Source organism: Micropterus dolomieu, linkage group LG04 (assembly GCF_021292245.1).
Source record: "Micropterus dolomieu isolate WLL.071019.BEF.003 ecotype Adirondacks linkage group LG04, ASM2129224v1, whole genome shotgun sequence".
NCBI lineage: Eukaryota > Metazoa > Chordata > Actinopteri > Centrarchiformes > Centrarchidae > Micropterus > Micropterus dolomieu.
The window spans coordinates 8,625,674-8,644,152 of record NC_060153.1 but is presented as its reverse complement, the minus strand read 5'-3'; the positions used below and the strand labels follow the sequence as shown (position 1 = coordinate 8,644,152).

General features: G+C 41.8%; 1 protein-coding gene across 3 annotated transcripts in view; it reads left to right on the top strand.

Annotated features, from left to right (window-relative positions):
• The window catches only part of cntln (centlein, centrosomal protein), an 83,718-nt gene that overhangs the window by 8,399 nt on the left and 56,840 nt on the right, over positions 1 to 18,479 (top strand). For 2 of the 3 annotated variants that reach the window (XR_006824740.1, XM_046046894.1), the window contains exons 5-11: positions 907 to 1,041; positions 1,986 to 2,165; positions 4,261 to 4,394; positions 5,316 to 5,478; positions 5,864 to 6,082; positions 13,157 to 13,297; positions 18,275 to 18,394. Coding sequence is in view for 2 of the 3 variants with exons in the window: in XM_046046894.1 (XP_045902850.1) it covers positions 907 to 1,041; positions 1,986 to 2,165; positions 4,261 to 4,394; positions 5,316 to 5,478; positions 5,864 to 6,082; positions 13,157 to 13,297; positions 18,275 to 18,394 (1,092 nt within the window). In the remaining variant the exon portion in view is untranslated. Of the gene's footprint in view, positions 1 to 65; positions 298 to 906; positions 1,042 to 1,985; positions 2,166 to 4,260; positions 4,395 to 5,315; positions 5,479 to 5,863; positions 6,083 to 13,156; positions 13,298 to 18,274; positions 18,395 to 18,479 lie in introns of those variants that run through there. The other variant, XM_046046895.1, reaches the window with a different exon arrangement.

The following is an 18,479-nucleotide window of genomic DNA, read 5'->3' as shown; positions in this document are numbered from 1 at the left end:
TTCTGCTCTCCAGTATAAATCTCTATTAAAGCCCCTCTGTTCTTAGCACGGCGAGCTAGGAGTAGCGAGGAACGCTAAATCCACTATCTGGATATATCTGAGCGATTTTCCCTCAACATGGCAATTAATTGCATCCCAGTGCAGAGTGTTATTTGAGAGGAGGGTGTACCCACAGAAGGCTGTGGATTACCAGCCAATGCCAAACCCCAGCTGATGCAGTGTTAAGAGGCCAGCCTCCTCCTACTAAGGCCACGAAGGCTGCCAAAAACATGAAGTGAACATATACCAGCATCAAAAGTGGGTGGTCATTAAAATCATTGTACCGTTTCTGCTGGCCTCTGATGAACTCTCTGAATCATTATATTGATCATAATGGAGTTTTATGATATTTTGCGACTCTTGATAGATTTAAAATATCAGTGTAAGTTAGATTTTAATAGTTGAGTGTGTGTTGTTGCTTTCTGTTTAGATTAATCGATGTCGATTGACAAAAAAATATATATTTGATAGTTCCTGGTTCTCAAATGTTTTAATATTAATGTAAACTGAATATATTTGGGGTTAGATATTAAATATATTATTTTTAATAATAATAATAACATTTGCTGACCTTCGGCTCTAGGAAATCGCAATGGGCATTTTATTCTGATGTTAATAGATCTAACGATTAATCAAAAAAAATTATCAGTAGAATAATCATTTGTTTCTATTTAATAGTTACAGATGTTGTTTTGGACAATCAGGTTTTAATGCCTGATAAATGTAAACTTTTAGGTTTTGTGTTATTCAGACCTGGTCAGGACAACAATCCAGATCCTATTTTTGTAACCTGTGGCTGTCTTTTTCTCTCTTTCTTTCTCTCTATTTGTGTCACTGTCTGTATTTCTGTCTCGCTGTCTGCCACAGAAAGTGACAGGGCAGCAGCAGGAGATTAACAACTTGGCACAGAGGAGGAAGACCGTGGACGAGGAGAGTACCTTAATGAAGAAGGAGCTGACAGCTCTGCGTGAGCAACTGGTCAATAGGAATCAGGGACTTAAGGTTGGTGGAACAAATTTTCTTAGCAGTGTGTGTCTCAGAGTCGAAAAGTCTCTTTTCTGTGTGGCACTGAACACGACAATCTCCTGAGGCTATAGCCACGGGCGTTTGAATCATTCAGAAGAGAAGGAGGATTGTTCGGCCCTCTTGAACACAAGCTCTATGTCTTTGTGTCTTCTCCTCTTGCTTTTCACCCTCGCGCTTTCTTACCCTTTCTTGCTCTTACCTTTATTTCTTGCTTCTTACAACGGAGAATACTTAAGTGCGTGCGTGCGTGCGTGCGTGCGTGCGTGCGTGCGTGCGTGCGTGCGTGCGTGTGTTAAAAAAGAGGTAGAGAAAGCAGGTTGTTAACTTGCAGATAAATACTTAATGACTGCTTCAGTGGGGGAAAGTGAAAAGTGTGTATGTGTTGGTGTGGCTTCTCCCTAATTATGCTTAGATGGGACCTGGCTATGATTAATTGATAAAGGAATGGTCCTTACACAGTCTTGGTGAGGTCTCATGGCGAGAAATTGTGGGGGACAGCATCAAAGGAGACCTAGGTTGAGTCTAATGGGTCTTGCAGCAAGCACCATTCTCATTAGGAGCCTGTCATTAAAACCGACAGCCTGGCCCCTATACCTGCATGAGCCCAGCATTTGCAGCACGATTCGGCCCACACCAGCCAACATCTGGCCGCATGGGCCCAGTCAGACAGCACAGGTGACCTTGGCCAATCAGTGGCCCATGCAGGGGGCTCCTGCAGCAAAGCCGGTCCTGTGTTTACATATTCATTTCAGCCTCAACCCCATGGGTTGCTTCTCTTTTTGAATTTCTCCAGCCTTCTCTTTTCATTTTCTCAGTTTGAATCGCTACTTTTTCTGTTTCTCTCCTTCCGTCGCCGTTGTTTATTTGGCCCTCACGACCCCCTACTCTCCTCCTTACACACAAACACCTCTCTTATCCAGGAAATGAAGACGGAGTGTAGGAGGAAAGAGGAGGAGGAGCAGCAGGTGGTGAGGGCTCTAGAGGAGGAGAAAGAAGGATTAACTTCCCGCTGCGCCGCCCTGCGAGCTGACCTGGAGGAGAAAGAGAGGCAGGCCAACAGCCAACGAGACCAGAGGGACGCCGCCCAGGCCAGAGTCAAGGCACGAACACGGGGACGAGTCTATTCACACACACACACACACGCGCACACGCACACACACACACACAAACACAGTCGTACAGGAAGGGCTGCTGTCCTCTAGCTTTCCCTTTCTTTGGCACACCTTCAGTTCAATCCCTCATACTCGTTCCTCCTCAGCATGTGAATATAAAAAGATCTCTGTAGCAAAGCACAACATTTAAATATGCAGGGATTATATTTAATTTATTAAATTAGAAGAAAAAACATGATTTAACATGGGGGAGACCGGTATTCCTTGGTTGGGGTAAAAAAAAAAAAATATATTACTGAGCTGACCACAACAGAAAGGAACGTCTGTGAAGTCATTTGCATGTGTGGGTGCAAGAGTTTGTGGATGTCGTTAGTATTTTGTCATACATTCTCCCCAAATACAAGCGGGTAATTTTCTGAATATGTCAATCGCTCCAGTCATCATTATGAATCAATGCTTCCCATCCATGGACATGAGAAATACAGTGATTAGACAGTGACAGCAGTGTTGCTGTTTAAACATTCAGCCAGTCAAATCATAATCAAAGTCCTTGAAAAGTTTTCATTCACATTTCAACCTGCCGCTTCTTGCCATCACCTTACAGAATCAGCTGCTTGCCAGTTCTTAAGTCTCAGGACGTAGCAGCAGCAGAAGAACCTCGCATTCTTCCCCTTCCTTATAGACTAATCGTTATGAAACATATTGCTACGCTAGTCAAATGCAGTCAGACAGAAAGTCTTGAATAAGTCAGGGCATGCAGAGTAATTACACTTGGACAGGATGAAGCCCAGCAACTAGTCTATGCACATCCATCACAGCCTAAGACACTCCACCTGTTCCTCATTTTTTTTTTTTTGTATCATAACACTGATTTGAAAGATGGAGATGGAGAATATAGATGTGCGTTGGATACATCATGCCAATTAGTTTAACATGGTAAAGATTTGTCCGTGAATATATTAATTAATGCGGTGCATGCATAGATGATGTGCACCTACTGTAGAGTTGTTGTATTTTTCAACTTAGCAGGGGGTGATCAAAATAAAAGAAACACCTGATAATGCGATAGCCCTAAAGCTGATGCAAATTTTGTGATCCTCCTCATTAAGTTAACTTATTTAAACTCTTAGGAAGGTAGCCACTTGACAGTACAAACTATGTCTTAAATAAATGATCACCAAATTCAATCAACAACACAAACAGTCTCATTAAAACTTGTTTTTGTTATTTTGTCCTCCCAATGTATGGATGCAAACATACTTTATTGCTGTTTTATGTTCTCTATGTGCCATAGCATCTTTTTGCGTAATGTCTTGTAATTGCAAAGGGCTAATTAATGTTGCATATTGTTAATTCTGGCACAATGAAACACTGTTTTTAATTACACTGTCAAAGTTTGGAGACATTTGTTTGAGGCCATGCAATCTGCCTTTCTCTGCTGGTTTCTCCTTATTAAGGAAAAGCTCTTACTAACACCTTGTCTACACCTGCTGCACAGCAAAAGCAGCACAATAGCAGCAGGTGCAGTTCTATGTCGGTGTCTCTCTACTGAATCTGTTCAGCCACAGTGCTGCTGTGTTTTGACTGTGCTTACAGCCCTATGCACAATCGGTGTAGTTACATGTAGAACTTAGAAGAAAGTAGATTTGGAGCCTAAAAAGATGCTTTAGGTTGCTGTTACAAGCAAAAAGTTTCACAGAAGTACACACTGTTATGTAGACAGCTGGACTAAAACTGAAGAGTATTTGTTTCATCAGATGGATGTGAGATGGACAACTGAGAGTTATGGCTGAAACATGTAAGATGTCGGCTGCCATCGACAGCTAGGGGTTGTTCAATGGCAAACACAAAACAAATTCTGATTCTAAAACACATTATGGAGAAATTACACCACATGACACAGAATGATCGTCTTTATTTTATACTGAAATGTAAAAAAAACACATGAAGATATTTTGACTGTTAGGTCTTATTCAGTGCCATTACTCAATACTAATATTTTGTGAAAAGCCTTTCAAATATCCAAATTGCTCCTTTTCTTTTCTGAAAGTGCTTTAAATGTGTTGTTACTCTTCTGCATCAGGAGTTGGAGGCGGAGCTACACAATACCTGGCAAGAGTTGTGCCGCTTGCAGAGCCACAGTGTCAGTCTAGAGGCCCAGCTTTCTTCCAAAGAAGGGGAGGTGGCAGCGAAAGAGACGCAGCTCAGTCAACTTCGGTGAGCCCTACCAACTGAAGCATCGTCCAGTACACCTCTGTGTCTCTTTTCTCGTAACAGCCGCAACTTTATAAGTGTTATTTTTGGCCAATTTCATCAACTATAGGATGTATGCATCTGTCCTGTGCAGCCATATGTGCAGTATCCCCCCACATGGGTTAATGTGCGGAGCAGTTAGTATATTGCTCTCTACACCGTGAGGCTTGTGGGCGACACAGATTTCTTCCAGTCTGGCTCACCTAAAGCCACTTGATAAGCCCTGCATAGTGGATGTGCTTTAAAAGAGGGAGAAAGGGGAAACGGGGCAGGCTTTGACTAAGCTTTAGTCGATATGATAAAAACTGTGAGAACCGTAGGAGTCTTAGTGGTAATCTCAACCTTTTTTAACTACTTTTCTGTTTTAATGCCAGAGGCACTCTTGACGTGTCAGTCACACCAGGGCAGCCAGGTGATTAAAGATGTCCTCATAAGTTAGAAGATCACTTTCTGGTAATTGCATGGGACACAATACTAATTTCAAAAAAAAACTCTGATGCTTACATTACTATGTTAAGGGAAATGCAGACATTGTTGACCAAAGAAAGATCTAATGAACTTAACCTTGTCCTTGGTTTACCATAATTTAGCAATTTATTTGTAAGTTATTTAAGTGTGATTATTTGTATGTGAATTACATCTAATATATCAAATTTTACACTAATTTAAATACTAAATGTAAGAAAAACAACAATTTCTTATCTTGATTTCATTTAACTTCTCTGGCCTTCTCAGATCCTTTAAAATATGATTTGATTAATATGATTAAATCCAGAAGTGTAATTTCACTGTGTTAATGGAGAAAATAATTGCAGTACTACTCTATTGTTTGTTGAAATACAATATTTTTACTGTGTGTGTGTGTGTGTGTGTGTGTGTGTGTAGTCGTGACTGTGCAGAAGTGCAGACCCTGTACAGACAGAGTACAGAACATGCAGCAGAGCAGAGCCATCTGATCAAGCAACTGGAAGGACTCAACTTAGACACACAGAAAGTCCTGAGGAACCAAGAAGAGGCACATACTGCTGACACCACCTCCTATCAGAGGGTACACACACATGCCAAACCTCAAACTCATTATTATTATGACCACTGTGTTGCACTCCACTCAGGCCTCACCCGCTGTGGTGATTTATTTCCAAGCTTGCTATAACCTACAATTATTTGACTAGTGCCAAAAAAAGAAGGACTTTTCTCACCGTTTCCTGTTACTGTGAACGGGTTCTTAACCTACCATCCCTCTCTCTCCGTACCACTGTGCCATACACAGCAGTACACAGAAAAGGGGATAAAAGATCATAAAACATGAACTTTAAGGAACATGTTTGGTGTCACTTTTTTATCTTTAGTTGTCTTTTTATCCTTCCATTTGCTGTGAAAATGAGAAAACATGCCTATAAGGAAAACACGTCTGTCTTCATATTTGTTGACAGCTGTACAAGGAGTTGAGTCAGTGCTACCAGGCCCTCGTGTCTAGTGAGGCCAACCTCCGTCAGAGTCACCAGGAGCTCAGCAGCCAGCTGGCTCAGAAAGACCAAGATATCCTGCAACTCCAGGCCCAAATACAACAGCAGCAGCAGGAACAAATGCAGCAGGAACAGGCCCAACACACAGCCCTTCACTCCTCACCAAACAGACAAACCAACTTTAAGGTAAGCACCCATGTCATTCTTCACCATCTCCCCTACAGAGGCCCTCTTTCTCCAGGCTAAGAAGTGGTTTTCTAATATGCCTGCTCTGCATTTGTCTGGGTATGGACAACAAAATGTGTCCTGTGTCTATACTTTTTCTTACATAATAAACACATTATCTCAATCACCTGTTTGGAGCTAGTGTGTATTCGGCAACGTGTAGGTTGATTAGTAGGCACAGTAATAACCAAAAAATCCCCTGAGAATCACTCTCTTAATATCACTCTAGTTCACCCTTGATCTATCCATCGCGCAGTGTCTTTCATGTCAGCTGTCTGATCTTCTCCAGGTCTCTGTCCTCTGACTTACTTTATCTTTCTTCTTCCTCCTCCTCCCACCCAAGTACCTGGATTTCCTTTAAACACACTCCGGTCAGATTGCAAAGATGGATAAGAGGTGGAGCGAGGTGCCCAGTAAATGTTCTTGAAGATGATGTTGGAGTTACAGTTCTACATCTGTCTGTCAGCAAGGGTTTGGTTTTAGCTCACCACGTTTGAACTGTTACCCCAAGGCAATAGAGGCTCTAGTATAAAGTTAATACCTCTGCCACATTTTAAGTGGCCTTTAATAACTCCTAATGATATGGTGATAGGTGGTTTGTGGACCACACATTGTGAAAGACTTGGTTGAGAATAGTAACGGGTATATATATCTATCTTGTGCTCTACAGCCAGACAACCTCATTCCAGTTGTTGTAATGAGTCTCTCAATTTGTTCTGCAGTGTAACTTTTCCTTCAGCTTAAACTATGTCCTATTGCAGATAAAACAACTCCGTAACCTATCCTGTGGACAATAATATTTTTGCAGCCGTTGAGTAATTTCTGTGCCTCTGCTGACTATAATTGTTTAATTTGATTGGTTGATATTTTCTAACAGTGCTGCCCCCAGATTGCGGAAGTTAAAAGATATCAGCTCAAATGTTAAGTGAGTTACAATCGCCCTGTCTCACTTAACCCTGTTAATTTAACCAGCGGTGAAATATAAATGGATCATTTAGTCGGTAATTAAATACAGTACTGCAGTGTTCCCCCAGTAATTAATACTACATTTAGAGAAAATGCAGTTAGTGGGGTGGGTGTGTGTGTGTGTGGCGTGGGCGTGCATGTGTGCATACATGCATTTATGAACGGTATGTATGTGAGTGTGTAGATATACATATGCTTATTTTAACACGCTGAACATGCTCTCCACCCTGTGTCTCTTCCTCACCGAGGTCAGAATGGGGGGAAAAAAACGTTCACACACTTCCTGGGCTGATATTTAATTACAAAATATTTTGTATAACCTATGCTAAGAATTTATATTAACTTTTGTTTACTGAACACATGTAGCTTGCTGTCTGGCTGATTTGTTTCTTTAACTTTCTTACCTACTGACATCAAAGTGAACAGATCAGGTATCCCAAGGTATAGCACTCAGTCAGGAGGGCTTTCTGTTTCCCACTCTGTAATTTCACTGACAGGTTGTGTGTGTGTGTGTGTGTGTGTGTGTGTGTCTGCGTGTTTGACTAAAGGTGTGTGTAGCCGAGCGCATAATCGCAAATTCTGTAACAACTTCCTCCCGAACACCTGTTAAATTCTAATGCACAGGTTGTTAAGGCAGATTTGATTTTAATTTTAAATGTTTTGGTGGAAGTTACCATTGGAGGTGATCAAAGTGCTGATCGCAACGGGAGCATGGGTGTGGAGACGCAGCACTCATTTGAATATGGACCGGAGCGACGGCTTTGAACACCCCTCCCGCAGTGGTTTTGGGGGTTGGGGGGGGGGGGGGGGGGGGGGGGGGGGGGATAAAGGAGGAGGGTGGGTGAGAGGAATAACACCCATTGTGTGTTATACTTCCATGCTGTGCACCAAGATTGACTGTCTGTTCTCTCCTGGCTTATGTCAAGTTAACTCTTTACAGGAAGCTTAAAAAGGAACAATGTCCAGAGTAACCAAACATTTCTGCCCTGCTCTCAGTTAATGAGTCATGCTATGTTTTTTGGATATTGTTACCTCATATATCAATTAAACTGCAGGGTCAGCACTAGGTTAAAAAAAAATCATATTTTTCTTTTTTTAAAATGTATTGTTTCAGCTCCACATAAAACACACACACACATTTGAATCTGGACCTTTTAACGATTAATTATATCATCAAATTTGTTGTTGGTCAGTCAAGAAATCGACTAATTGTTTCACAACTATTTGCACTGTATTTTCAGGAGTGTTATTTAGTGTGTGTGCGTGGGGGTGTGTGTGCTGAAAGCAGTGAGATATCTCAATAATGTCAGACTGGAAATGGCCTCATGCCCTGATCTTCCTGCTGTAGGGCCTGGCCGATCGTCAGGCACCTGGGTGACCCCCACGCACAATGAGAAGCACAAATTTGCCAGGTTGGGGAGGTTTGGGTTGCCAGGTTGGGTGGTCACCATCACAATCTAGAGGCAGAAAAGAGCCCTCATTAGTGGACAAAAAACTAACTAGAGTGAATATTCAATCATTTACAACTATCTCTCTAACAGCATCATTGTATTTATAGTAGGCTAGTTTGGCTACTGTTGTGCTTTGCGGTGATTAAATACCAACATTAGAATCCATAGCAGACCTCAGGCTTTCTGGAACCTTCACCACAGTAAATGAGTGGTAAGTTGCTAATTGTGTGGGCAGTCATTCAAAGCACGGGTTATTCTCTCATCAGCACGTTCATTCGCTCCAGAAAAGTTTCATGTAAATAAAAGAGTAAGAAACCCCTGTGTCTTTTAGATCTGAAAACTTTTTTTGAAATGTACAATAGACCTTTTTCACTGAGCACAGGTGTAAATAATAACCTGAATGATGGCTGAATTCCATTTAGCTGCTACTCTAGTTTCAGGGTCCTGGTATTATACGTGCTAGCTCACTGTCACAGTGGGACCCTTGAATAGAACAGAGCCGTCATATTGTTAGTAACACCTGTGCTTTTCCTACTATTACAAGTCAAAATATCTTCTGTGAAAAAGGCCTGTTTTTACATTCACACTATTAATTACACCAATTCTCGTAGATATGATGGATGATTATTGTCACACCACCCCATTTACTACAGCTTTCCTTAAAAAAAGGAGGAATAATGCACCTGCATCATCATCATCTCTCTTTCAAAATAATGTTACACTCACATTTTTACTCAGTTTTAGCATATGACACACAAAATGTTGTTAATGCAAGTCTCTCATATGGATTTTATAGACTGTACCTTAAGCACGAAAGCAACATTTCCCAATGTGACCAGGCTTTTTTTTTTTCCCCCTCCTTTTTTTTATAAATTGAAAGAAGCCCACATGGTGCGTCTCCCTTAGCTTGTTGAGATGGTTTTTAACATCTGCTTCTGGCTTGTTATTTATGTTAGCCAATCTAAACGCTTTTAGATGTATAATTAAAGTGCTAGTTACAAACACATATGCGCAAAAATACACCCACTGCTTTGCCGGGTCACGTTTTGCTTAGGTGAGGCGTTTCTTTTGATCATCATCTTCATTAATCGCCGCCATCAAGTGAAAACGATGAAACCATAATGCTACACAGAAACACTGAAATTAATTTTCCGACCAAGAGCTAACAAAAAGAATGGAGTCAGCCAGAGGGTTTTTGTGTGTTTTATTGTACTGTATTTAACTCATCTTTTTACCATCTACGACCTTTCAGTGCAACTTTTGAACAGTATAAGGATAGAGGGTACTTTTAATCTTCTCTGCTGATGTTCAGGAGAATGTGATAATAATAATTGAATTGTCTTTCACATGGGTCTTGTTTTGCTCTTCAGTTTTTTTTCCCATCTGGACCACCACTCCTTTAGCTGTCAGGACCTCCCTAAGACTATGTTAAAAATTTAGTGCAACCTGCTGCTTGTATTTACATATGCTTCTTCTCTTCAGATGTGTCATCCTTTCCACATGAAAACACTACGTAAAGGTTATGCATTCAAATAATACTACGTGACTTATAATGCTATTTTTGTCAACTACTAAACTTGTGAATGCTGAGTGGTGTTATCAGTAAATAGTATTGTCTACAGGAGTTTGTGTATGAGCGTGTGTTTGGAGCTGGGCCATGTCCAGGGCCGGAGACATACTAATGACATGGATTCCAGTGGTGTGTTTTACCAGCTCAACTACTCTCATTAGATGAGAACCTCTGTGTAGCGCAGCTCGCCTCATTAATGAAGCACAGCCATGTGCCTCTGCAGATATATGCACTCGCTCGTTCAAGCACATACACTCGGGTCAAACAGACTGTGTGGGAGGACTCAGGGCTGTGTACACACACAAACACATACACTCACCTTACATCCCACTCACTGTGTGCTGTCCCTCTTCCCTGCACCACCAGTTAACGCACACGCTCATACATATATGCACACACACATTCTTTGAAGAATCACCATCTTGAATCCAAAGTGCACCTGGCCTGGTGGGGGGGCATGCACCTTCTAGCCTATACAATCACTTTCACAAATGCTGTCGCTCCACAGATGTGTGTGTGAATGCGATTGTGTGAGTATGAATTTGTGTATTCATGTAGTTGTGTGTGTGTGTGTGTGTGTGTCTGTCTGCACGTGTGTGGCGGGGGCCCCTCCTGATTATAGCTGCTCCATAATTAACAGTGATCAGATTTGTTTTGTGGCATAAATGGTGCATGTGTAGAACATTAGGCCTGGCAAGTCTCATTTCACATTCAGCTCAAGGGCTCGGCAGCAGACGGGTCACGAGCTTCAGGGAGCACAATCACAAGCCTCCCTCCATATGGTCCTGCCTGCCGCATCCTCACCAGCAAGGGCCATGAGTGCCAGACAAGTTCCCCCAAGAACCTAATCGTGTTCAGTAATTACCAAGACCGGCTTTCTCTTTTTTCCCTCCCTCCCTTAGCCCTCCCCCTCAGCCTCCCCCCAATCTCTTGCTCTTTTTTCACTACACCTGCATACTCTCTTCTTCTCTTTCAATCTCATGCTCTCTCCCTGTCCATTGCTTTCAGTAAGCTGCATGTAATATCTTTATTTTTTCTCTTTGCTCCTTTACTGTCTCACAGTTTCCCTGGGTTCTTTTTGGGTTTTTTCAGAGCTTTTTTTTTGCTGGATGAAAATCAGGATAGGGATGAGAGAGATTGTGAGCGGAAAAAACTAAGACACTCCCACATCAGTTAATTTCTAAATTGCTTTATGTGGCTGATGCTGAAAAACCCAGTCCGTCCTCCTGACTGCCTAGAAATTATAAATAATTGTAACAGATGCGCCAATATGGCCGGCCTCCAATAAACGAGGCCCCAGATAATTTGACCAACCCCCTTTGACAGGCCAATTTAATAAAACATGAACAAAATCTTCCTCACTAATAATTTATCATCCCCTCTCCTCCCCTTTGGTTAAAGTTGATTACCCTGGCAGTTAACAAGGTCACGCCCAGATGCCAGGTTTCTGATAATGCAATCACGACTCCCAAAAAAAGGTGATGACATCCTGTGTGGTTTTCTTCGCTACCTGGCTCCCTAATAATACGCGGTTGAGAAAGGCCTCTGTTTGTCAGAAGGCTTTGATTTGATGTGTTGAGTAGAAGTGTTGTTGATTGCAGCAAGCAATGCGGGGTTATATTTGTTTTTTTATTTTTTTTTGTGCTTCACACCTTTCTACAAAGGATTTAAGAAAATAAAGGTGAGAATATATGCAGTAAGATGAGGAGTCAAGAGGTACACTATGTGGTTCAGTGTTAACTTAGTTAACAAGATAAAGGACTCAAAAAACAAAGTGTATACATACCCTTGGACTATAGGGTGTATATGCCTCTAAAACAGAATGTATCCTGTCCCTTTAAAGCCATCTTTTCTGTGAACCCATCTCACCATATAGGGCTATACGAATTGTTCATAACAGCAGCAGCAAAAGTATGAAGATAGAATGTCACATGTAAGTGACATGGACATTATGTACATGTGTGAGTGTATGCCTTTGTGGGTGGGTGTGCATCGCAACCTACTCCTCGCTGGTTGGGCCCTTTACTTTATCTTTGTCCCCTACAGTTTGTTTTGGTAGTCCCTGCTGTGCGCTGAAGTGTGCAGATACTTCTAGACACTGATTAACAGACACTGATAAATAGATGATGACCATGATAGCACACACACTACTACACTACTTGAGGTGGTCCCACTGCCATGTGACTCTTCTAGTTATTAACATCGGCATATGAAAATGTCATGAGGACATCCAGTATACAAGCTTGTGATTTATTTATTTTTTTAAACATTTCTTTGAATACCTTTTCACAACTGCCGTTGACTCAATCAAAGGTGGAAATATGGGCTACTAGGTCGCCCACTGGTTTGTGTAGACATGAGTATGTCTCTTCGTCTGATTGAGTGAACATCTCTTACTCGAAACACTTGCTTATGACAACATTGCATTAAGGGCTATTGAGATGATTGTCACTGCGCAAACTGGGATCTCTGGATTGTGTGGATTGTCATGTGTGGATTGTAACAACTATTTTCCACCTGCTGATTTTAACACAGAAAGTGACTGAATGGCTGTTTGGTGTAATTACTAATAAATGCTTTGTTTCCCTTTTTGCTTTTAAGTTTTTGGTTTTTCAATAATGTTTAACAGCCAATTGGCTAGGAACCTGACAGAGCAATATTTTTTCATTTTGTTTCTAAAATGGTTTTGGTTAAGCTGAGGTTGGAATGCGGTTTTAAAATTAATTGGGGAAAAAACAGAAAATGGATCATTACTTTTCCTTATCTACATGAGAACGTTGTCACGTTGAAGATGACACATGTTGAATATATTTACACTTATCCAAGTGTCAACTTACTGTGAAGTCAGTTTGGAGCATATTGTAGACAATGATACTATTTTTTTTTTTTTTCATCACTTGGCTTACTGCCCAGCAAGCCAAGTCTACCTTAACTTTGGATTCACTATTTGTTTTGCACAATTTTTTTGTGCACCTGTAAGCCTGTCTTGTTCTCTCCTTTTCGTTCCTCACTCACAAACACACATGGACTGTCTCTCTTTTCTTACAGGCAGTGGTGTCCGAGCAGGTTGATGCTGCAGTTCAGAGGTTTAGCCCTGATTCTGACCGAGCCTCCACCCGAGGCTCAGATCCCAGGCCAGAGAATAAGACCCTTCAACGCAGATCCACCAGTTCCGTCAGGAGGCAGCAGGTAGGTTAGCACACACTACTGCCAATTATGTCAAAGACAGCACGTGGATGAGCAGCACACTTATCCATTACCATTCGCTCAGATTAGATCAAAGCCATAGAAAAGGGATATGAAGGAAATGGTCTGTTGAGAATCATGTGATTTATCAGACCCTGCCTCTGCCAACCTTTGTCCTGAAATCCCCAACACACACACACACACACACACACACACACACACACACACACACACACAAATGACCCTCCTACTGTGACCAAGCCGACGTGTGCTGCTGGTTTCACGCATGCCTTGGGCTCAGGCACTGGCTAATTTACCGCTTCAGCAGTACATTATGAACAAGAAAGAAGCTTTTGATCTTCTCAGTATTCCACTCATAAGTTTGGCAGGACATGTTTCTAAATGACCTCACTCCTCTAAAGCTGGCCTGAAGACACATTGTTTGATTTATACAGCTGTCCTCATTATGGCTTCAGTAGAAGTGCTACTGTTCTGGTAGTTTATACATGTAATGTCATTATTTTGTACAAAATAAGTAAACAGTATTGACATCATTTGATGTGCTTCCTTTTTCTGGAGGCTCTACTATTTTTGCCCTAGGACGCACACACACACACACACACGCACACACACACACACACACACACACACACACACCGTTGTTACGCACCCACTATTAATTATTAAGAAATGTGCAAAATTTTGATCCTGTTGCCAATACTTTAAATTAGAGTGGGGCCATAATGTGTTTTTCAGCCAATGCATTTTTGATACTTTACTACGCTGAATAAGAACATTATCTGACTCATAAGAGTTTAAATCAGTGAGTTTAACAGAGTGCACATGCTGTCCTTTTCAATAGGAACCAAACTTCAAAATCAAGTGAACTAGTTTTCACTCAACCAGCCATGTTGCACTGTGGCATGTTCATCTCTTTAGCCAATATTTGATTCTTCTTCTTTCCGCTAAGTCAAAAGAGTTGTAAAACCTAAGATGGCTTTAGGTAAATAAACATCATATCACCTTCATCAATCATGATAAACCTTAGTGTTGTTAAAAACACGAATATTTTGAGTAGTTGTGATGCTTGAAATACACCATAAACTTGTTATGCTTCATTACACAAATCTGCAAGGTCAAAAGCTGATGAAATGAGCCTTCTGTGCAGCCCACTGCTACCACCTAGGACACAATTTGCAGCTCTTTCAGTAAGTGCCTAAAGTGAAATGCGATTATTATCTGAGGCAATGAGCAGTTCACAGTGGTACATGGCATGCAATTTGCCACATACAGTAAGTGTTAAACTGATATTTTCAGGATTTGAATAAAGAAAAATTTACTTTGAATTACAAAAACCTGATTTGAAAAAAGTTAGTCAGCTTATTTGTAATTAATAAAAGTTACATTTATTCATATTTATATATTGATAAATGTTTTATATATTTTATTTATATAGATATGCCATAGAAATTAAATTAGTTATTTATTTAACAAATCATTTTAGTTTATTTCAGTGGTCCACTATGAGCATGTTGTAGTTAATGTTTTAATCATCCCTGTGCAGTTTCTCTTTCGAGCCACTCTAAGTATCTCACTACGTGAAGCACCTTCTGCCCTGACCAATCACTGAAACTCCACTGCCACCACGTCTGTCAGGGGACATACCAATCATTTGCACGGGCAGGCCTATCGCTTTTTATTCTAGTATTCTTGCTTTCTTCCCTGTGAAGATCACTCTGCTGCTGTGATAGTATTCCCTTCAGACCGTCTGACAGACACAGAATCCTTTAGGACTGTATGGTAGGATGAGACATGGATGTGGAAACCAAAATCAACTGAAATCACTTCTAAATCTCACCACAAATCCACTTCAGCATCTCCGATAAAGTGCAGCTCACAGTCCCACACAGAGCAAGGTTACGCCTCAGTGTTTAGATGTTTATATTGCAAAACTCTACCAGCTAGGTTACCCCTCAGTCACAAACCATCTGTGACTCACAGCGCGAGAATGGGTCCATTTGATTGCTATGTATGCTGGTGTCACATCAGCTGGGTGGAGATGATTCGCGCCACCAGTTGGCATTATCAGTAATACATTTGTTTTTCACTGCGTGACAAAAGGGATGTGTGTCGTGAAAGCGTGTGAAAAAGACGACTCATGCAATTGACAGTTGTCTGGCACTTGAGATACCTCTCAGAGGACTGGGGTTACCCTGGTAACCAAACATTTTCAAGAAGTTTGCACAGCGTCACTTTCGTTGCATCTCGCCATGTTGTTTACCTGAAACTTTCAGTTCTCAGGTTACCTGCTCTTACATTAGTCAGTTGTTTGGCAGTGTATCTTGGTCTTTAGAATTGTTATGCTCCTTTTCAATAGATTTTTCTTTGAGCAATGGTGTACTTTTGGTGTGTGTGTGCGCGTGCTCGCGTGCGTGCGTGCACGCGCACAACATTCCTATTTGCCCGAGAACCTGAACAAGTTCAGCTTTGAAAGCTCCAGGCGCACACATGACACGCTGCTGCAATCATAAAGAAGCCCATTGATGACAGTGACCTCTCTTTCTGGGAGATGTCGAGAGAGCGGGTGGAAGAGAGGTGAAGAGAGGAGGGAGGCAGTCTATGAAATGTTTCTTCTTTGCTCCACAGCCACTGACATTGACCCCTCAGTAAATAGAAGTTTTACTCTTGCTTGCATACAGACTCTGTTTATATACAGGCCTCTCTCCTCATTTCCCTCGTACAGTATGCCCTCCTCCTCTCCATCTGCATTGCACTCTCATGTTTACAGAGCTATTAGAGGGTGCGATGCACAGGTCAGGTCATGGCCGCCAACCAGCTGCCGAGCTGAGGTAGACAGCGGGCACATCTTTCTTTGCCTCATGTTCTCTGCTTTTTATCTTTAGGCCTGTCTTGTGGAACATAAACAACAATGTCACAACGTAGAGCTTCCCACACAAACAGAAGGCATTCATGTGTCTTCTGAACCTGCGGCAGACAGGCGTCCAACTTGACCATAGAGAACATCTGCAGCAAATTTGAACTTAACTCTGTCATTTGTCAGTGTCACAATGCCATCTTTTTATATGCTCCTTCAGACAAAGTACACTGTATGCTGTATGTATCTTGATCTCACACAGAGAAATCATTATTAAATAAATCCTACCCAAAAAACCTATTTAGAATACATCATCAGCAGTCATGCTTTATGGTTGATTATCTTTACTTTTAAGTTTAGGGCTTTTAGTTGATTTGGATTCCCCTTTTGGCCTCTCTGTTTCCCCTGTACACATACAGGCAAAGCCAGTTGGCCTGCCACTCATCAGGAATATGCAGATAAATCTGCTAATTAGTTGCATAGAGTCATTAAGGCTGAGTTAGAACACATGGTTGGCACGCGTGTAGGCATGATAGCACAACCGGGCACAGCAGGTCGCTGGAGTCAACTGTAGCCCTAGGGCACATTCCCAAACACACTAGCATACTTAGAAATTTGTGTCACAGACAAATGATTTTCACAAACATGCATTCTGTAGTGACAAAATGAGAATAAACATTTACATCACATTTTCATAATATCAAACCACTTTTTCGGCTGGCATTTTTCATTGCCGATAAATGTACAGTATTTGCATCTCTAATTGCCTTTGCAGTTTCCATTGTGCCTAGCAGTTTTTGCCTCTCCCATGCAGGATTCACATTGCGTACCCACGCACAAGGTATTCATAGAAAATGATACATAGTAGATGTGGAGTAACAGACTGAAGTGGTTGCATGCGTGCATTTTACATAATGTGTTGTTGTGTAGGACAACATTGTTGTCTGTCCTCTTAGTGTTGAAAAACTTTATGCAGAGAATCCTCACAGCCCACAGTTTGTTTGCTTGCATCGAAAACAAATTTATGAGTTGCTGAGTAAGCCCTCAAGACGTGTTTGGTGTCGCCTGTGGTTGAATCATGTATCATTTTGAATGGAACACTGGGACCTGTATTATTATAATCCACTTGCCGTTTCTACCAGTAACCACAGGTGTCGCCAAATCAACCAGGGCTGAAGTCTTTAGTTTCATAAGTTTGATAGACAACAAAGCTTTTAACAGCCATCAGAACACATTTTGCAAGGGAGGGGGCGTATTGATCCACCATCTTATTATAATCCTGCTCACTCCACCACCACCTTCTCCTGTACTCTTCATCCACTCCAGCCCAAGGACTGTTGTACGTTTAGTCGCATTGCATATTTTAGCCTGCCATCTGGTCAGCCCTGCCTTGCATCGCAGGGGGCCTCATATCCTCCCATATTCATATTCCACTACCATATTGTTCCCACTGCTTTCTTACCGTGCGGCCCCAGTACTTATCCATTTCTTTATTTATTTCTAGAGAAGAGGCTGGCTAGCAACTTGCACCCCCCTCCTAATCGGCGGTTCTTCCAGTTGTCCTATCAAGTGTAACCTGGAGGCCCCTAGTAGAGCAATTAGAGCGGCCTCCCTGCCCACCTCTTGTAATGAAGCCCAGCACATTCTGGAATCTATAGCCCCTTTAGACTCCCCTAATGGGACATCATTATTGTCAAAGAAACAATGTAAATGGAAATGAACATACTCATTAGCCAGTCGCAGGGAGAAACCTTTGCCGCTCTCAGCTTGCAACTCTCGCTTCCAAACACGCACACATACACAGACGCACACACACACACACACAACTGAACCTCCTCCCTTCAGCGTATGCGGACTGCTGCTCCAGCTCGCTTTATCCCTCTGGTAGCATGTTTGTTTGTGTGTGCATATGTGTGCACCGAAGAAGACAATGTGCATGTTTTACCCAAGGTGAGAGGGGAAGGGAGTGAACACGGATAATTCCGTTATTTGCATTCACTCAGTGTTTTCTACAGATGTTAATTGTTGCATGGGTTTGTGCCTGTGTGTTTAAGTGAAGTGTACTCAAGTTCTCACCCCCTTGCTTCTTTGCTTACCTGTCCCAGGGTGCACCTTTGTTGCGGTCTAGGTCTCTGTCCCCAGCCGGCAGTGTGGAGTTGGGTAGTGGAGGGAGAAAAGGAGCAGAACAGAGGATTGAAGACCTTGAGGAGCTGCTGCAATTGAAGGTAACTAGCTATCATAAATGAATACACAGAATATCCTCTCTTTTTCTCTTGTCTACATTAATCTATGTATCCCCAACTATTCTTT